Source organism: Phascolarctos cinereus, unplaced genomic scaffold (genome assembly GCF_003287225.1).
Source record: "Phascolarctos cinereus isolate Bilbo 61053 unplaced genomic scaffold, phaCin_HiC Scaffold_9;HRSCAF=440, whole genome shotgun sequence".
Taxonomy (NCBI): domain Eukaryota; kingdom Metazoa; phylum Chordata; class Mammalia; order Diprotodontia; family Phascolarctidae; genus Phascolarctos; species Phascolarctos cinereus.
In genome coordinates this window covers 258,242,898-258,263,631 of record NW_027556402.1, presented here as the reverse complement: position 1 = coordinate 258,263,631, position 20,734 = coordinate 258,242,898, and the positions used below count along the sequence as shown (strand labels likewise).

General features: G+C 48.0%; 1 protein-coding gene across 1 annotated transcript; it reads left to right on the top strand.

The window, feature by feature from the left end:
* The first annotated feature begins 1,453 nt into the window (after positions 1 to 1,453).
* LOC110195544 (aldehyde dehydrogenase family 3 member B1-like) lies at positions 1,454 to 19,620 on the top strand. The gene is made up of 10 exons (XM_020968362.2): positions 1,454 to 1,804; positions 9,966 to 10,128; positions 10,515 to 10,625; positions 11,318 to 11,438; positions 13,700 to 13,785; positions 14,583 to 14,664; positions 15,431 to 15,817; positions 16,062 to 16,228; positions 16,652 to 16,751; positions 17,952 to 19,620. The coding sequence occupies exons 1-10, from the start codon at positions 1,746 to 1,748 to the stop codon at positions 18,143 to 18,145; spliced, it is 1,470 nt and encodes a 489-aa protein (XP_020824021.2). The 5' UTR covers positions 1,454 to 1,745; the 3' UTR covers positions 18,146 to 19,620.
* Positions 19,621 to 20,734: the final 1,114 nt, after the last annotated feature.

The window sequence follows — 20,734 nt, the reverse complement described above, 5'->3', positions numbered from 1 at the left end:
GTGAGGGTTTAAGCAGAACAGGCAAGCCATTACTTGTGGGTCTCCAATCTCAGATGACATGCTTGGGCCAGGCCTGCCTGCCTTAGCAGGAGCTGGAAGACACAGAGCCTTCCATTGACTCATGCAAGACCCACAATGGGTAATCCCTAAACTTACATATCCAGTCCTTATTTTTAGGGGATTAAGCAAATTGATGGGTGCGTAGGTAAAGAGGGGGAGTGTTTTGTAAAACAGATGGGAGTTTCCTGCAAGGCTGGAGTGGAAGCGGGTGTGTCTGTGGCTAGGAGGTTGTTGACACAAAGCAAGGAAATCTGAGTTGCTTTGTCAAGATATGAAGACAGCGTAACCAACTGTAAAAGTCCTAACCTGGTGCTTAGGGGTGAGGTGCAGACGCCCACAAGTAGTTCAAAGAAGCAAGGCTGAAAATCTCAACCATTATGAAGAGCGATGGAAATTGGGCAGCACCTGAGCTCAAGGGAACAATGCTGGTATTTCTGCCACAGCCACTAAGTGACTGTTGTCCGAGGTCTTGGAGCATGGAAGCTGATCTCCTGGAGGGAAGCGTGAAGGAGTCTGAAGAGTGCCTGGCACTAGAAAGCACTTAACAAATGCTCCTTGACTGGCTGGCTAACACACTGGACGATGGAGTCTACCCTCTGACAACCAAAAAGAAACTTGACCCTTTTCCAGCAGGGCTGGTCAGTGGGGCAGAGTGCGTGACTGCCAACACCTGGTCCTTACTCCTGGCTGGGACAAGGTTAGCTGCTTGCAATGCCATCTGGTGATGAAACATGGGTCTGACAACACCTTGCCTTCCCTGGAGGATTAAGTGGCTCCCTATTACCTCTCTAATCCCTTAATTTTATCCTCTAGATATGACCGACCCCTTAATCTTCAACTCACCCTATGCCCTCTATCTATCTATCTATCTATCTATCTATCTATCTATCTATCTATCTATCTATACATACATACATATATTTTTTTTCCTTCAACTACCCTAATACTGACAAAGGTCTCATGAGTTATAAATATCATCTTTCCATGCAGCAATGCAAACAGTTCAACCTTAATAAGTCTCTTATGATTTCTCTTTCCTATTCACCTCTTCATGTTCCACTTGAGTCTTGTATTTGAAAGTCAAATTTTCTATTCAGCTCTGGTCTTTTCATCAGGAATGCTTGAAAGTCCTCTATTTCACTGAATGACCATTTTTTCCCCTGAAGGATTATACTCAGTTTTGCTGGGTAGGTGATTCTTGGTTGTAATCCTATCTCCTTTGCCCTCCAGAATATTATATTCCATGCCCTGTGGTCCTTTAATGTAGAAGCTGCTAAATCTTGTGTTATCCTGATTGTGTTTCCACAGTACTTGAATTGTTTCTTTCTGGAAGCTTGTAATATTGTCTCCTTGACCTGGGAACTCTGGAATTTGGCTATAATGTTCCTAGGAGTTTTCCTTTGGGATCTCTTTCCCTGCGTTCTCTCTTAAAGCTTCCTTGGGCAGCCAGGTTTCTGAACTTGTGTGGTGGCCCCCACCTGGCAGTGCCAGTTGGCATACATGAGTCAGCTATTTGCTTTTTCCTTCGCTCTTACTTCAAAAGGGTTGGGTTGGGTGCCTGTGCTTGGGAGGTGGAGCTGTGGGCAGGATCTGGAGGGCAGGCGCGGGCTTGCCAACATGCAGGAGTCAGTCTGCTCCAGGGGAAGATCAAGCAGCAGCGCTTGGCAGGCTTGGACCGAGGCGGCATGTCTGCGAAAGGAAGAAAGGGCTCCGGTCAGGAGCTGAAGCCTGAGCCTGAACCACAGTAGGTATACTCCTGAGAGAGGGATGGGCTCCTGTGGATGGGGGGGGGCAAGGGATGGACTTAGAGAGGAGGCTTGCCCGACCTCAAGGAGGAGGGAATCTTGGACCTGCTCTGCTGAGGAAGCCAGAGGCTGCAACAGGGCTCTGATTCAGGTGCAGGAGAAAGATAGCCCTGAATGCTGAAGACCTGGGTTCAGATTTTGGCTCTGCAAAACTTACTACCTGTATCAAGTGCCTTCTTTCCAGACGGCACCCACCTCCATCTTCCCTTTGGGGCTGCCCAGCAGACTTGGAAGTCTGGCTGGGATTATCCATCTTGCTTGACAGAGAGGGAAACTGAGGACCAAAGAGGGTCAGTGCCAGCAAATTAACAGTAGAATTGAGACTAGAAGTTGAGTCTTGTGACCTCCAGGTCAAGGCTCTGTGAGCTCTTGGAGAGCAGACCGTCTCATTGTTTTGTCCTTGAATCTTTGGCCTGCAGCACATTTCCTGGTATATAGTAGGTGCTTAATAGATACTTGTTGGTTTCATGGCTAATTTGTCCAACCCTGAGCTGGCAAGGGTAGGAAGAGTGGACACAGCTTTTCACTGGGGCTCAAGTCTTTAGGGCCTCCCCAGTGGTCTCTCTGGACCATTTCCAGCTCTGAGCCTGTGATTCTAGAATTATTCTTCCCCAGCCCCCAGAGTGTCCACTTCTACCTGTTCAGAGCAGGGGCTTGGTGAAGTCTCGGGATTCCCAGGGCAACAAGCACCCCAAGAGCTGAATGACCCAAGCCCAGAGCCTGAAAAGCGTCTACTCCAACGTCTTCCTTTTACAACTGAGAAGACTGAGTCGGGGCAGGATGTGGGTTTGGGCTGCAGGGACCAACTCTGGGCACTCATGAGGAAAGCCCAAATGAAGATTCCTGCCCCCATCCCACCCCAATATCTCCAGGGTCCTGCCATTCTTTGCTCCCCAATGCAGGCAGCTCCTCATCCAACTAATCCAATACAACGTGCATTTATTAAGTACCTACTATATGCCAGGCTCTGGGTGGGGTACTGGAGATACAAGGCAAGAAAGTGAGTATAGTCACTGCCCTCAGAGAGCTTACATTCTGGTCAAGGATATAACCATAACCTGATAAGCAAATACATGATAAAGGCACAAGCCACCAGCACCCCATTGCTGACCAGTAGTGAAGCCCCCTCTGGGAGAGCCCAATAGCAAGACCCTGCCCCTGAGATCTACCAGAAGAGACACCCTGCTTACCTAGCAACCCAGCAGCAGGACCCCATCCCTGGGGCAGGCCACTAGCCACCGCTTCTTCCTTATTGATTGTGTGGTTCGATTTATTTAGCTCTGAGAGACAAAAGCTGAGGTCTTTTCCTAGTATGGTCTTACATCTATTTCCTCCTAGAATCCATTGAACTTATCCTTTAAGAATTTGGATGTTATGCCATTTAGTGCGTATGTGTTTGGCATTGATAGAACTTCATCATCTAGGGTGCCTTTTACCAAGATGTAGTTTCCCCGATTATCTCTTTTAATTAGGGTTATTTTTGCTTTTGATTTGTTTGAGGTCATGATGGCTTACCCCTGCCTTTTTTTACTTCAGCTGAAGTATAATCAATTCTGCTCCAGCCCCTTATTTTAACTCTGTGTTTCTCTCTATTTCAAGCATGTTTCTTTCATTTTTAATTTTTTTTTTATTTTTAGGCAACTGGGGTTAAGTGACTTGCCCAGGGTCACACAGCTAGTAAGTGTCAAGTGTTTGGGCTGAGGCTGGATTTGAACTCAGGTCCTCCTGACTTCAGGGCTGGTGCTCTATCCGCTGTGCCACCTAGCTGCCCCCCAAGCATGTTTCTTTTAAACAACATATTTCAGGATTCACATTTTTAATCCAACTGCTATCCACTTCCTTTTTTATGGGTGAGTTTATCCCATTCACATTCACAATTGTGATTACTGTCTACATTTATTAATTACTCATTACATTTCCCTCCTTCCTGTTTTCTTCTGTTTGTCCTTCTCTCTCACTTTCTATCCTGTCCTTCCTCTAAAGTTTGTTTTGCTTTTGACCACTGTCTTTTTTTATCTGCCCTCCCTTTTATTACTTCCCCTCTCTGCCCTTTTCTCTTATCCTCTTTCTCTCTTACTTTCCTGTTGAGTAAGATAGGTTTCTATTACCAATTGAGTGTGTATGTGTGTGTGTGCGTGTGTGTGTGTGTATGTGTGTGTTTGTGTGTATTCTCTCTTTGAACCAATTTAGATATGAATGAGATTCAAGCATTGCCCCCCACCATTTTCTCCTTTACTGTAAAAGGTCTTCCTTGTGTGCTTCTTTTATATGAGATAATTTTCCCCATTCTTCCTCTCTCTTTCTCCTTCTCCCAGGGCATCCCCCTTTCTTGCCTATCCATTTTTTTTTTACATTATCCTACTATATTGACTCACTTCTGCACCCTTTTTTCTTTTTTAATAATATTTTTTCCAATTACATGTAGAAATAATTTTAACATTCATTTTCTTTTAATTTTGAGTTTCAAATTCTCTGCCTCTCTCCCTCCTCTTCCCTTTCCTTGAGACAGCAAACAATTTGGTATAGGTTATACACATGCAATAATGCAAAACATTTTCCCACATGGTCATGTTGTGAAAGAAAACACAGACCTAAAAAAAAAAAACCCAAACCATGAAGGAAATAAAGTGAAGAATTGTATGCTTTAATCTGCATTCAGACTCTATCAGCTCATACCCTCTTTCTATGTAGAATCCTTCTAACTGCCCTAATAATGATAAAGTTTTTAGAAGATACATGCATTACCTTTCCATACAAAAAGGTAAACAATTTAACGTTATTGAATCCCTTCTGATTTTCTTTCATATTTATCTTTTTATGATTCTCTCCAGTCTCGTATTTGCAAGTCAAATTTTCTAACCACCTATGGTCTTTTCATCAGAAATCCTTGAAAGTCCTCAATTTCATTAAATATCCATTTTTCCCTTGGAGGATTATATTCGGTTTTGTTGGATAGGTGATTCTTGGTCGTAATCCCAGCTCTTTTGTTTTCTGAAATATCATATCCCACGCTGTTTGCCTGTTTAATGTGGTAGCTGCCAAATCTTGTGCAATCCTGACTATGGCTCTAAGTTATTTGGATGGTTTCTTTCTGGCTACTTGAAGTATTTTTGCTTTGACCAGAGTGCTGTGGAATTTGGCTATAATATTCCTGGGAGTTTTCATTTTAGGATCTCTCTCAAGTTGTAATCAGTGGATTCTTTCAATTTCTATCTTACTCTCTGGCTCTAAGATACCATGGAAGTTTTCCTTGATAATTTCTTGAAGTATGATGTCCAAGCTCTTTTAGTAATCATGGTTTTCAGGTGGTCCAATAATTCTTAAATTATCTCTCATTGATCTATTTTCCAGGTCAGTTTTTCTGATGAGATACTTCACATTTTCTTTTATTTTTTCATTCTTTTGACTTTATTTTATTGTTTCTTGGTGTCTCATGGAATTATTAGCCTCCACTTGCCCTATTATAATTTTTAAGGAATTATTTCAATGAAGGAGCAGCTAGGTGGTACAGTGGATAGAATGCCAGGCCTGGAGTCAGGAAGACTCATCTTCCTGAGTTCAAATCTACCCTCAGACACTTACTAGCTGTGTGACCCTGGGCAAGTCATTTAACCCAGTTTGTTTCAGTTCACCTGTACAGTGAGCTGGAGAAGGAAATGGCAAACCACTTCAGTATCTTTGCCAAGAAAACCATTGGGCATCACTGAAACAACTCAACACACTTAAAATTTCATCAGCAAATTTTTGTACCTCTTTTTCCATTTGGCCAATTCTGTTTTTTAAGGTGTTATTTTCTTCCATTTTTTTGTATGTGGCACTTTTACCAAGCTATTAATTGTCTTTTCATAATTTTCTTCCTTTGCTTTCATTTCTTTAATTTTCTTATCTGATTTTGAAAAAAAAATTTTTTTTGGCTCTTCCGGGAATTATTGTTGAGCTGGTGTCCAACTCACACTTTTTTTTCCTTTGAGGCTCTGCTCACAGCTGTTCAGACTTCATTATCTTCTTCTGAGTTTGTCTTGATCTTCCCTGTCACCACAGTATATTTTTATGGTCAGGTTCTTTTTTTGTTGTTTGCTCATTTTCTACCCCGTTTCTTGGCTTGAAGCTTTATGTTAATGTTGGACTCTGTTCCTAATGTGGGAGAGGGGAGGGACACTGTTTCGTTTCAGGTTTTTTTGTACTGTGGTTTTCAGAGCTAGTTCTGGGAGTTTGGAAGTTTTTGGTGTTTCCAAGGTGGTGTTATCTGGGAAGAGTTGTGGTCACTGCTCTCTTGGTCTGTAATTGACCATTTGTCAACAAATGACTCATTCTTATAAATTTTGTTCAGTTTCTCTTACATCTTAGATCTCAGACCTTTATCAGAGAAACTTACTGCAAAACTTTCCCCCCCAGCTGCATTGGTTTTGTTTGTGCACAAATTTAAAATTTTATTTTATTTTCTGTGATCCTCTCTCCATCCTTTGTTTGGTCATTAATTTTCCTCCTATCCATAATTCTGAAAAGATTTTTCCCCTTTCTCTTCCTATTTGTTTATGATGTGATTTTTTATATCTAAATTGTGTACCCGCTTGTAACTTATCTTGGTATGTGGTGTGAGGTGTTGGTCTAAACCCAATTTCTTTCCAGTTTTCCCAGTAGCTTTTGCCAAGAAGTGAGACCTTGCACCTGAAACTGGACTCTTTGGTTCATCAAAGAATGGGCCACTAGGTTCATTTGCTTCTGAATACTACATATCTAATCTATTAATATCACCTGTTGTTGCTAACACTGGAGAGACACTAAGGACTCCAGGACATCACGTCCCTTCTGTGCTGAGGGATACCCTGGCATCACTAGGGCAATCTTGCTTTAACCTCACCTCAGACTGTTAGGAGGTGAGGAGAAAGAGAATGCTACTTAGTTCTGAACCTGAGGAGAGACCTCTCTGGGTCATGTTCCTGGCATGGGGAGCATATAATTTGTGACTCAAAATCTATGGATCCCACAGACAAGCTTTGGACAATTGGGCAAACTGCCTCTCTAAGGAGGGCCTTCCATTTCCTTATTTCTAAAATGAGGGGCTTGAATGAGATGCTTTTAAAAGGCCTTCCCAGCTCTGATGTTTTATATTCTAAACTCCTCAGATCTGAAATTTTATGTTCTAAGGACCATCTCAGATCTGACATTCTAAGTCAATTAAGAGCCAACTAGGTTTCTTCCTTCAGGTCATGTCCACTAACCATGGATGCCCCACCAAAGTTCTAGCCTGCATTCTCATCCCTATCTACTCTCTGGCAGGGTGATCTCCACAGTTCCCATGGGTACAATTCTCATCTCTAGGCTGATCATCCTCATGGATAACTCCAGGTCACAGAAGTCCTTTTCTCTCATTTGTGACAGGCTCAAGAAGGTCCCTTTAGACATGATTTGGCTTCTTTGCTGTGTCCCTTTTGGAGCCATAAATCTCTGTCCAGTCTGTCCTTGGCTACCAAAGTAGATAGTGATATCAGCTGGTCCCTGGATGCCTCAGGGACATCGATGGGAAGATGGGATACCCAACATCCTCTGGAATCTCCCAAGGTCATCTTCTGGCAAAAGAAGTAGGGAAGAAGGAGACATAGGCCAACACCCTCCCTTCCATCCAGGTTTTCTACTTAGGGATTCCATTAGAATCCCATGCTTGATACAATCTCTCAAATGATTCTTATGAACTCACTTGTCCTTTGCAGACGATCTCTAGGGTTTGGCCAAATTTCCCCAGCTTAGTCAAACTCTCTTCCTGTGAAATATCACTGGAGTTTCAAGTACCTTCCACAATTGGGCTAAAGCCTCTGATTGAGACTCTTTTTTAGTTTTATTTATTTATTTATTTATTTTAACATGTGTTTTTAAAACTTTGGGTTGCAAATGTTCTCCCTTCCTCCCTCCCCACCCACCCTCATTGAAAAGGCAAGCATATCGATATAGGTTATAGATGTGTAGTCATGCAAAACACTTCCATAGTAGTCATGTTGTGAAAAGCTAAGTATATTTCCCTTCATCCTATCCTATCCCCCATTTATTCTATTCTTTCTTTTGACCCTGTCCCTCCTCAGAAGTGTTTGCATCTGATTATCCCCTCCCCCAATCTGCCCTCCCCTATATCAACCCCCTGCTCTCTTGTCTCCTTCCCTCCTTATTTTCCTGTAGGGTAAGCTAGATTCCCATACCCAAATGAGTGTGTATGTTATTCCCCCCCTTAAGCCAAATCCTATGAGAATAAGATTCACTCATTCCCTCTCACCTTCCCTCGTTTCCCCTCCACTGTAGAAGCCTTTTCTTGTCTGTTTCATGTGAGATAATTTACTCCATTCTACTTTTCCCTTTCTCCTTCTCCCAGTATAATCCTCTCTCACCTCTTAATTTTATTTTCCAGATATCACCCCTTCATCTTCAGCTCACTCTGTGCCCTCTCTCTCTCTCTCTCTCTCTCTCTCTCTCTCTCTCTCTCTCTCCATACATACATACATATAATTTTTCCCCTCCCACTACCCTAATGCTGACAAAGGTCTCGTGAGTTATAAATACCATCTTTCCATGCAGGAATGTAAACAGTTCAGCCTTAATAAGTCTCTTATGATTTCTCTTTCCTGTTTACCTCTTCATGTTCCACTTGGGTCTTGTATTTGAAAGTCAAATTTTCTATTCAGCTCTGGTCTTTTCCTCAGGAATGCTTGAAAGTCCCCTATTTCACTGAATGACCATTTTTTACCTTGAAGGATTATACTCAGTTTTGCTGGGGCTCTGATTGAGATTGACTGATTCATTGTTTCCACCTGGTTAAGGTCAGGGAGATGAAAGAGAGAGTGTTTGTAAGTACCTAGCACAGTCACTAGCATATCAGACAGGGTTAAATGACTTGCCAAGGGTCACACAATCTGGGGTTGGATTTGAACTCTAGCCCTGGCACTCTAATCACTGCACCATCTAGCCATCCCCTTTTAGACTATCAGCAGACTTCGTTTTGATGGTTGATTCTTTAACTGTGAAATCCTTGTGCCAGACCAAATAAGTGGATATATTGCTGGAGAAGGAAGTTGCATCTCAATGAAAGGTTGGCCCCTAGGTGTTCCCTAGAGAGACAAAGAAAGGAGTTGGTAGAGTGGGTTTTATTGTATGCCTCAAAGCTACAAGACATCTTATTTTGTGGGACATTTGGCCATGACATATTACAATATAATTAGATGTATTTGCAAAAAGACAACCATGAAAAATGAAGTGGTTGAGAAATTCTATGAAGAAGAAAAAGCCCTCCAAATCAAATCAAATCAAAACACATACTGACACTTGGCAACATGTAATAGGTGATTAATAAATGCTTGTTGACTGAGTGACTGAATTTCATCTGATTAGTTGAAACCAATGCTAGAGTCTGTCAAAGGCCTCAATGGGAGCTGTCCCCTGGGGCTTTGTGTCTCCTGCAAACTGGACTATTACATCATCTACCCCTTTTTCTAAGTCTCTGCTAAAAAGCTGAAGCTACCCAAGGCCAAGCCCAGATCCCTGGGGATTGCCTGCCGTGCTGACATTGAACGTTAACGACCATTCCTTGAAGGCCTTTGCAGTGGTGTCAGGTCTCTAGAAGCAGGACAGAATCAGGCAGGGTCAAAGACCTGACTGCGCAGCTCCACGGGGTTTGCCTGGTGATTACTCTGTGCGCACAGTAATTACTTAGCACAGTGCCTGGCACACAGTAAGTGCTTAATAAATACCTAGTCCTTCACATCACTTTCTGAGCTCTCCGGCATGCCTGAGTCAGTGATCTTGGGCTCTGGAGGTTTCTCTGGGTGCTTAGTAAAACTGAAAAAGACTCACGGTGAGGATAGATGCCGATTTCCAAGGAGAAGCAGGTCATGAGATAGGGGACAGCCTGAGGCTTCTCCCCACAGGCAGAGCTAGGTGGGGGAGGAGCTCCTTCCAGGGAGAAGGGCAGCCAAATCCTGATTCGCACTGGGAGGAACGGTGGGGGTCCCAGGGAGCAGTAGTCCCAAAGGCGGCTCAACAAGGCGGGTGGAGCTGGGTCATCGTAGAGGCGCAGTGAGCCAGCGTCCGCACCAAGACCTGGCCACTCTGGCGCAGGGTGAATCCCTACGCAGACACCCTGAAGCGCCTCCGGGATGCCTTCGATTCTGGAAGAACCCGCCCAGCCGAATTCCGACTTATCCAGCTCCGGGGGCTGAGCCGCTTCCTGAACGAAAACCGAAAGTTGCTCCTGGATACCCTGGCCCAGGATCTGAGCAAGGTGGGGAGGGGAGGGGATGAGGAGGAAAGAGGGAGGGGCCGTGACGGGAGGGGGCCAGACGGGCACCGGGTCAATCCAGGAGAGCAGGAGAGGAGGCCAAACTGAAGTGGAAAACTGGCATGAAGTGAAGTGGACAGATTAGTCTCAGGAGCTGGGTTTGAATACCCCATGTTTCTCCCTAAGGATGTGAATCTGGAGAGCCCTTTGCCCTCTCTGGGCATATTGACGGAAGGTTCCCAACTCTAGCTGGAATTGGGGGCTTGGACTAGATGACCTCTAAGGTCCCTTCTGACCTCCATGGTCTGGGTTTCCGTCCCCACCCTGCCCCCCACGGAGGGGATGGTCGTGAGCACTGAACATCCCGTCTGGCTCATCTCTTTCTCCAGCCAGCCTTCGAAGCGGATATATCTGAGATCATCTTATGTGAGACTGAAATCAAGCTTGCTCTGAACAACCTCCACACCTGGATGAAGGATGAACGGGTGGAGAAGAATCTGGTGAGTAGGAAGGAAGAGAAGGGAAGGGGCTTAGGGCCGACTCCTTGTGTCTGGGTCCCTTTGTGTGGAAGCAAAGGTCTCCAGGCTGCACTTGGGAGCCTGAGCTGGCTCCTAACACTTGATCTACTGCTCTCCCACTGGGTGACTCTGGGGCTCCCTCAGGGTGGGGGTGAGGAAAAGTGGACAGGGAAGCACCTTGAAGAGATAATAGACAACAGGCAGGTAAGGAACCATCATCCTGAAAGGCCTATGGGACCCTGGAAGTGAGGGCCATTTAAATCACAGGTTCCTAGCAGTAAGAATGGCCCCAAAGTGGAATGGATTGCTTTGGGGGTAGTAAGCTCCCTGTGACCAGAAGTCTCTAAGTGAAAGCTTCAGGACTACTTGGGTAGGCTGTAAAGGTAGAGGTTGTGTGTGGCGCTGTCTGAGGTCCCATCCTGCTCTAAGCTGGAAGGATTGTGCCCCAGTCATTGGGCCCTGGCCCTGGACTAACTCTCACCTCCCCTCTCCCTTTGTTTGCCTTCTTCCCAACCTCCCCCTGCCTGAGTGAGGAGGGCAGGGGGAGAGGGAGGGGTGGCAGCTCCCTCCCTCCCCCCCTTCTTCAGTCTGGTTTCCTGAATTTCCTTTGGGTGGGTTGGAATGTATGCCTGGCCTGGGCTCAGGGAGCCCCCATCCCCTTCCCTGGTCCCCAGGTTACCCAGCTGGACTCAGCTTTCATCCGGAAGGAGCCCTATGGGGTGACGCTCATCATCTCCCCCTGGAACTATCCGTTGAACCTCTTGCTGATGCCTTTAGTGGGGGCCATTGCTGCAGGTAAGAAATGGGCCACAGGCAGAGGATGCCCTCATCTGCCCAGCTGCCTTTTCTGGGGCTCCCTCTCTGACCTTCAGTCTCCTCCCCTGTAACCTGGAATTGTTCCCATCATCCCCAGGAGCCACAGAGGCTGGCGGGCCTTCACCAGGTAGGGTGGTGCAGTGAATAGAGCACTGGCCTGGGCTCCACTCAAGCAGTGCCTCAGATACTTCTAACCATGTGAGTCACTTCCATCTGTTCCTCAGTTTCCTTCTTTGTGAAATGAGAGGGTCTTTCCAGCCCAACTCTTCAAGACCACCTTACATCCATTATCACATCTGAGCCACACAGCAGCTCCATTTGACAGATGAGGCAACTGAGGAGGAGGAGGAGGAGGAGTGATTTACTTCCTCAGGGTCTGCCTGATTCTAGGTCCATCCCTCTAACCACCACCCCACACTGTCTCTTGAAGTGGCTGTGTGTCATCCTTCCCTCAGATTCCTAGAAGGAAAGTGTCTTGTAAGCCTTCAGCTCTTTAGAAATGTGTCTCAGAGTCCGGCTGTCAGCTTTCTTCCAACAAACCTGGTCTCGTGCTCATCTCCCTCTGACACACAGTCTCACACGAGGGTGTGCTTTGACGCAGGGGCTTTGTCTAAATACTGCTTGCAGAGAGGCTTTGACCGCTACCCCAGGAATCTGGCCTGCCCCTCCCCGAGGGAGGCTTTGGCTCTTGCCTGGAGGGGATCAGGCGAGGAGGCCAGGAGCCTGGCTACTCCATTTTCCTCAGAAGAGTGCCAGACTAGAATCATATCCATCTGCCCACAGACACACTGGGAGACTGGGACAAGAATGTTTTTCTCAGGCTTAAGCCACTTCCCTGGTCCTTATCCTTTAGAGAGGAAAGGCTACCCCAAGCTCTTATCCAAAGGCTTGACCCCTTCCCACCAAATGCTAGTCACACAAAAAGACCATCCCAAGGAAACCCATTCATCCAAACAGAAGGCAGGGAGTCAGTAAGATAAGTATCTGTTGTGTGCCAGGCACTGTGCCCAGCCCTAACGATACAAAAAAGAGGTAAAAGACAGTCCCTGACCTCATGGAGCTTCAAATCTAATGATATTTAGCATTTATCTAGTGCTTTCCAAGTATTATCCCATTTGATCCTCACATCAGTTCTGGGAGGGGAATGCTATTATCCCCATTTTACAGATGAGAAAACTGAGACAGAGTGTGGTTAAGTGATTTGCCCAGAGTTACCCCACGAGTAAGTGTCTGCAGCCAGATTTGAATTCAGGTCTTCTCAACTCCAGGTCCTGTATTCTAGCTGCTGCACCATCTATAGTGTCTACAAATTAGAATGTATCAGATAACACAGAGTGAATGAATTTTCTCATTGAGAGGGAGATATGTCGTATCAACAGAGAGACAAAGACAGAGACAGAAATAGAGACAAAGACACCCATAGACAGAGACAGACAGAGAGAGATGGAGGGAGGGAGAGAGAGAGGGGGGCAAGAGAGGGAGAGGGAGAAGGAGAGAGAGAGAGAGGAGAGAGAGAGAGAGAGAGAGAGAGAGAGAGAGAGAGAGAGAGAGAGAGAGAGGAAATTCCCCTAAGTTTCTCAGGAGGCAAGACAGAAATCAGGAGTATCTTTTTTTTTTTTGTGAAGCAATTGAGGTTAAGTGACTTGCTCAGGGTCACACAGCTAGTAAGTGTTATGTGTCTGAGGCTGGATTTGAACTCAGGTCCTCCTGACTCCAGGGCCGGTGCTCTATCTACTGTGCCACCTAGCTGCCCCCAAAATCAGGAATATCCACCTTCCAAAGTCTTCTCTCTCTTGCCCTGCAGTTGGTCCCAAAGAGCAGTGGGAAATCCCAAAGTCTTCTCCCAAAGCAAGAAAGAAGAGGAAGGTTTCTCTTTCCCAGAGCTCTCTGTCCATCTCAGCCCCATCATTTTCTCCACCAATGAGGAAGGTCTTCTGTGAATGGTCCAGACCTTCTCTGTCCCTTTCTCTTTCTGTCCCTCAGTCTTTGCCTGCATCTCCAGCACCACTCTGGAAACAGGAATGGTTCCTTCTCCTTTCCTCTCCACTGGGCCCCTTCCTCCTCGTGGCCAGGCAGAGCTGGGGGAGATGCTTGGTGGTGATCCAGCAGGGATGACAAGACTTAGGTGGGGAGAACACAGCAGGGCAAGGGATGGCCAGAGAAGAGTGGAGGGTACATCAGGCCTGGCATCCTCTCAGGAGGAATCAGAACCTGCCTCTTCTTGCCCTCCCTCCTGGCAGGTAACTGTGTGGTTTTAAAGCCCTCAGAGATAAGTAAGAGCATGGAGAAGGTCATTGCTGAAGTGCTACCCCAGTACCTGGACAAGGTGAGAGGGCCCGACCCAGGCCAAGTGCTCAGAACCCTTCCCTTTAAAGAATTCACCAGCCCTTTGGAGCCTTCTCTCTGGCTGTGGCCTCTCTCTCCCTCTGGCTCCCTCTGGAGGGGACATTTGGGGTTTGGAGTGGGTGGTGAAGGCAAGGGGAGGAAGAAAAGCAGGGACCTGGCTGGGGGGATGGGGCTGAACAGGACCTCTCTCCTTGGAACCTCAATTCTGTGAAAAGCCTTTGGGTGAAGCAAGGTGGTGGTGGGGGATGGGAATCAGGTGTTTCAGAGTTGAGGAGGCTCTGGGCCTCAGTTTCCTCATCTATAAAATGAAGGGGTTGGACTAGATCCCCTCCAGCTCTGCCTGTATGGTGGTCCTGTAGCTCAGCCAGATCTCCAAGCTCCAGCCACACCGCCCCCACCCCCAAAATGGCCCCCTCCACCCTCACCTTCAGGGGTGCCTTTCCCTTGGAAGGATTTATTCCTGACTTTCTCTCTTCCCCAGCCATCCCATACCTGGTTCCTGAGTTTTCTCTCAGCCATTCTAGCAGAGTCAGGGGATCTGCATTCCAATTCTGCCTGTGGGCAGTAGGCAAGTCATTGAACCTTTCGGGGGGCCCATTTCCTCCTCTGTAATGTGGAAATCTATCTTGAGGATGTTCCTTAAGGTCCTTCAAGCCCTAAATTGGTTGTCTCCTTCCTTGCCTCGGCACTGGCTTGGCGGAGGAGATCCAGTCATCCTGGATAGGGTCCTCCAGGCTGGGAGCTCTCGGGAATGAGCAATCCTGTCCTGGGTTCCAGAACTGCTTTGCCACAGTGCTGGGAGGCCCCCAGGAGGCCACGATTCTGCTCAAGAACAGATTTGACTACATCTTCTTCACAGGTGAGCCAGGGCTGGGCAGCCTGTTCTGGGAGATGGGACTCTTTGGCTCCCCCCAGCCCGAGGGCTCAGGCTGGGATCTCAGCCCCTTCCTCTGGGGAGGGGAGGGAGACCAGCACATCCCAGATCACAAGCCTGTCAATGCCTGGCTTTGGGGACAAAGAGAAGTCATGTTGGGAAGTAGAGGGGCAGGTCCCAAAAAGGAGGTGGCTCCTTCTAAACTCAAGCCCCCACTCTTAATGGAACTTTAAAGCCGAGAAAGGACTTCGAGAGCTGTGAGTGCCCCTCCCTCATTTTACAGATGGAGAACCAGGACAGTGGGGGAAGGGCCCAGCAGGTTATTTTTTCCCAGCTCTTTCTGCAGGGCAGCTCCATGCTCACCCCCAGTCCCCAGCATTCTCACCACCTGGCGGCATCTCAGGGCATTTTCACACCTCTTATCTCAGCTAAACTGCCTTGGGAGGGAGGAAGAAGAGAGGGCTCACAGCAGTCTCCCCATCTGAGGTCCAGGGAGGGGCAGCATGACTGGGCATCCAAGACTATTACTGGGGGTGAGAAGCAGGATGGTCGGATGTCAAAGGCAGGAGGAACTCAGGGCAAAGAACAGAGAACATCAGAGATGCAGAGGACCTTAAACATGAAATGTCGCTGCTAGGAGAGGCCTTAGAGACCACCTAGTGCACCGTGTTCATAGAACAGCAGGCAGAGGGTGCCATGGGGCCAAGGGGGGGCTTTTCCTCAAAGGAAAGGGCTTCTCACCTGTCCCCAGGAAGCCCCCGAGTAGGCCGGATCGTCATGTCCGCTGCCTCCAAGTACCTGACCCCCATCACACTGGAGCTGGGAGGGAAGAACCCCTGTTACGTGGATGACAACTGTGACCCCCAAAATGTGGCCAACCGTGTGGCCTGGTTCCGTTTCTTCAACGCGGGACAGACGTGCGTGGCCCCAGACTACATCCTGTGTACCCGGGAGACACAGGAGAAGCTGCTGCCTGCCCTGCAAAATGCAGTGACCCAGTTCTATGGGAAGGATCCTCAGGGTTCCCCAGACCTGGGCCGCATCATCAGTGACAAGCATTTCCACAGGCTTCGAGGCCTGCTGGGCAATGGCCGAGCAGCCATTGGCGGCCAGTCAGACGAGCAGGAACGCTACATTGGTGAGCGACCCCCTTCCCACCCCCCCAGGGTCCTTGGTGCTGGCAGCTCTGAAGAAGCCACAGGGAGTAAGGTGTGGTCACCCTGTGACCAGGACCCCGTGAGGGGCTCCATGGCACAGTGTGCATTGCTTTACCCCCAAAGTCTGCCCTACGATAACTTTTTTACACCCCCACCACCTCTGCCCCCCTGCCCTGGGTCCCTCTGAGAGCCCCAGCCTAAGGTCTCCTCTGTGGTCCGAGGCAGCCCCCACGGTGCTGGTGGATGTGAAGGAGACAGACCCCGTGATGCAGGAGGAGATCTTTGGGCCCATTTTACCCATCCTGAATGTGCAGAGCATCGATGAGGCCATTGCTTTCATCAGGAAGAGAGAGAAGCCTCTGGCCCTATATGCCTTCTCCAAGAATTCCAAGGTAAGGAGCTTGGGGCTCTGAGGCAGAGAAGGGGATGGTGAGTGGGGCCAGAGAAGAAAGAGAGGCCTGGGGGTGAGGCTGGCCTGCCCACCTGTTCTGCTCCGGTGAAGGGGAGGGGGCCTTCCCCCACCTACCCTGGGGCGGGGGGGGGCAATACTTGAAGCTTATTCACTCAGGTAGCTTGGCCCCTGTCAGCCCTCTGGGACAGCGGTTGTTACCCTAAGGTTCTGGAGGGAGTCTGGTAAGAGGTGAAGGTGAGTTTAGAGAGACCTGTTTCAGGGGACCTTCCACCTGCCCCCAGTCGTGGGGAGGCTTCTCAGGCAGGCCAGCCCCAGAGAGGTTCAGAAGCTCTCCTGTCTGGTTGGATGAATTTGGGGCTCCAGCTCCCCAGTGTCTCTCCTGCTTGCTCCCTGTCTTTTCCAGGTGGTGAATAAGGTTCTGGACCAGACCAGCAGTGGCAACTTTGGGGGAAATGATGGCTTCATGTTTATGACAATGACATCCATGCCTTTTGGGGGAGTTGGTAGGTTTCAGGCTCAGCCTTTGCCCTCCTCAGCTGGGTGTAGACCCTGGGCCCCTTCTGGGCCCTGAAGGCTAGGAAAAGGAATAACTCTGTCCTAGGTTTCAAGGCTCAGGCTGGGGCGAGGACTTGGCCTGTCCCCAAGCTCAGGCTCAGAGCTCAGTCTAGACCAGGGCTGGAGTCCATTCTGTCTTCATGCTCAGGGTGTGGTCTGGGGCCAGGACTGGGGCTCAGGCTGTCTGCAGGGGCAGTGCTTAGGCTCTGGACTGGGGTAGAAATCCCTCAGTATCCCCTGAAGGCAAGAACTCACTCTGGGATCTGGGCTAAGTTCAGCCTTGGTTAGATGGTCACCTGCACCCAAGCATGGTGAGCCCCATCTGGATCCAGAAGGACCCCAGCTGAGTACAGGGCCCCCACCCCCTCCTGAGAGCCCAGCCTCTTGTCCATGGACAGATGACCCTTAAAAATGTCATAGTCTTCTCTCCTTGTCCTCCTCCTCCTCATAGATCTATAGTTTATCCAGAGCCTTCTGGAGAGAATACCTGATCCCCCAAAGACACCAGAATGAGAAAAATGCCAACCCCCCGATGAGGCTGCAAAGAGGAGAGAGGGCACAGTGAGGATGGTGGAGTGGGAGGAGCCCTGGGTGGCAGCCAGGCTGACACCTGTGGGACCTTAGGCAGGTGACTTTTGGTACCTCAGTTTTCTTCCTTGTAAAATGGGACCATTGGATCTCCAAGGTCCCTCTCATCTCTGACATTTTATTCTCTGTACTTTCCCATCCCTCTTTGCCCTGGTATTCTTTGTTCTATATCCTAGGGCCTTCCTCAGCTCGCACACTGCCTGCTCTAAGGTGCCTTCAAGCTTTGACATTCTGGGTTCTCAGGTCCATGCCAGCTCTGATTTTGTTTTCTGCGTGTCACATTCCCTTCAAGTTCTGACATTCTAAGATTCCTTCCTTCTCAGATGTTCTGCGTTCTAGGGATTGTCTCCAATCTGACATTCTGTGTTCTTTACATCTCAGACACTTTGCAGTCTGTATGTGATGGGCTCCCCAGCTTTAATGATCCAGTCTGTGATGACTTTAGAATGTTTCAGGGTGAGGGGTGTGGAGGATACCTGTCTCCCGGAGGGCTGAGGGAAGGTTGCTGTCCATGGTCTGCCTGGTCCCCTGCTCAGCCAGATCCCTAACTCATGTTGCAGGTCACAGTGGGATGGGCGAATACCATGGCAAGTTCACCTTTGACGCATTCTCCCACCGGCGTGGTTGCCTCCTTCGTAGCCCATACCTGGAGATGATCGACAAGATTCGCTACCCACCCTACTCCCCGGGGCATCAGAGGCTGCTGGTGTGGATTTTGGAGCACAAACTGAGCTTCCCTTGCTCCATCCTGTGAACCGCCTCATCATCCTTGACCTTCCCTGGACCTGCAGGCTTGGGAGGGCAGTACCAGGCCTCCCCACTTGTATTGGGTGTTCTCCCTGTCTCTCACAACTTCAGATACCCTACCTGAGCCCCATCATAGTAACCTGCTTGGCCCTAGGCCTTCCCACCCTGACCTGGAAAGAAATGGTGTTTTCACGTAAGAGATGTGATTAATAGATCGTAGGCTCACAGATCCAGCTCTGGAGAGGAACTTGGAGGACATCAGTCCAACCCTATCATTTTATGGATGAAGAAACTGAGTCTAAGGCTAAGGGATTCCCCAAGATCACACGAGCAGTAAATGACAGAAACAATTCAAACTTGGGTCCTGGGACCTTTCTCATTGCACCACATTGCCTTCTCACATAGCCAATGTCATCCATCACGTCCACTTCAGAAAACCATGCTGTCATAGCTGTAGGTCACCTCTCCAACCCCCTAATGACTTATGTGCAATCAGGACTCTGGGGCTATCTTATTGGCCATGGTTCTGGGGAGCTTGGTATTACTGCAGAGGGATCATGGGTCACACAGGTAGTGTTGGTGTCAGTATCTGAACCCAGTTCCTCTGACTCTTTTCACTGTGCCATACTGCCTAGGCTAAACCTTGCTTACCTGAAGCAACGTGAGGAATTTCTCATGGGAAACCTCATTGCCTCTGGGCAGAACAATAGCGAGCATGTGTACCCATCTGCAGTGATCCATTTTCCTATCAAGAACATTCCTTGTTTAAAGAACGTCCCCAGCACAACTGCAGCACTGAATGGCGAACACAACTTTGTCTTCCTTCGTTTGTCCCAAGTTCCTACCTGTCTGCTCCTCTTCCCACGGGTGACTTTTCCCTTTAGCCTGTTCACAGAGGAGCTCCTTCTAGAGCTCTGAGGATACTCAGACTTGGTCCGTTTTTGAATTCTTTATCCCTCATAGCTGTAATAAAGAATACCTTGTTGGAGTCAAGAGGACCTGAGTTCAAATCCGGCCTCAGACCAAACACTTGGCACTTACTAGCGGTGTGACCCTGGGCAAGTCACTTAACCCCAACTGCCTAAAAATTTTTTTAAAAATTGAAAAAAAAGCATGCCTTGGCCAAACTAGAAAGAGAAAATGTGGAATCACGTCTTAGATACTTATCGCTATGAAGTTACCATCTTCAACATGACCTGGTAACAACAAGCAGTGTTCTCCACGTGATCTTTGGAGGAGACAGGTAGCCCATCACTGGGTTCATACTCAGAGCCTTTCTGGCTTGGAAGGGCGTGCCCCTCATTCAAACCAACAGTCAGTCAATTGCAGCATCCCTTTGCTGCATGTAGGGTCCCGGAACTTGTTCAAGTCCACCATCTCCCCAGAGTCACTTTTCGAGCCCCCATCTCCGTTGAACATCCCTCAACCAAGACCATCGTTGAACATGTGACAGCAGAGTAAGATAAAGAACTTTTACTTGAATCAATCGGTCAACAGGCATTTATTGAGAGAGAAGAAGGGAGTGAGACAGAGAAAGTGGAGCTCCCGAGAATAAATGACTTTTTGAAGGAGAATAGTGGAGAAGGGAGAAGGGCAGGATCAAATGAAGGTTGTTGTTCTTTTTAAGGATAAAGGAGACATGGGTGCATTGGTAGGTAACAAAGAAGGAGCTAGTCGCTATGGAGAGAATGATAAGAATAGGGACTTCGGTATCCCCAGGGGGCAATCTGCTGGAGAACATAGGAGGGGAAAGGATCTAGGGAGCACATAAAAGGGCTGCCTCTATAAGGAGAAGAGGGATCTCTTCATGTGAGACAGAAGGAGATAGTAGCAGAAGGCATATAGTCTGTTAAATGGGGAGCCTCTGCCAAGTGTGTGTGTGTGTGTGTGTGTGTGTGTGTGTGTGTGTAGGGGGGAGGGGGGTATGGCTTGAGTGAGCACCTGTGTGCACATGGGCAGTCTCTACTCCTTGCAGGGCTCATGTAGTCTCTGTCCAGTGTTGGTCCCAAACACAACTGAGGTTATGAAGCATCTCAAATTCCTGTTTTTGCCATCAGCTGGAGTTCTTAGCTCATAGGAAGAGTAGGTTCTGCTAGGACTCAACTGGTTCAAAGCACAGAGAGGCTCTTTTACAAAACCTGACACATCACAATGTTGCGGGTTGAGCTGCTCCTGCTCCACCACTGTTATGGGTCTCTATTATTAGGAAGAGTCCATGAGATAACTTAGAGGGAGCAAGGCTCACTCTGTTGCCAGAGCTCAATCTGGAACTAAGAGCAGGGCTCAGTCTGGGGCAGGTTTGGCAGTGAGTTAGAAGTCAGGATCAGGACTAGAGTGAAGAAGCTATAGAGACCAGGGTTCATTCTATGGCTAGAATTGAGGCTGGGTCTGAAACCAAAGATGGGGTCTGCTGAGTAAATAAACCAAATCACCTCATTTAAACTAAGTGTCAAGATGCCAAAATCTGATAACTTATTAGGTGTGAATACATCTTTGTTTGAATCAGTCAAACTGGAAGTGTGAGCCATGGCCAACATCTCTATTCAAATAGCCAATCAGGACTTTAGACACAATGGAAAAAGTCCTTGGAAGTTAC

Excerpts from the sequence above, each read along its gene's own strand:
- LOC110195544 (XM_020968362.2), top strand. The coding sequence starts at position 1,746 with ATGTCTGCGAAAGGAAGAAAGGGCTCCGGTCAGGAGCTGAAGCCTGAG. Across the intron at positions 13,786-14,582 it reads TACCCCAGTACCTGGACAAG|AACTGCTTTGCCACAGTGCT; the intron begins GTGAGAGGGCCC and ends CCTGGGTTCCAG. Across the intron at positions 16,752-17,951 it reads CATGCCTTTTGGGGGAGTTG|GTCACAGTGGGATGGGCGAA; the intron begins GTAGGTTTCAGG and ends CTCATGTTGCAG.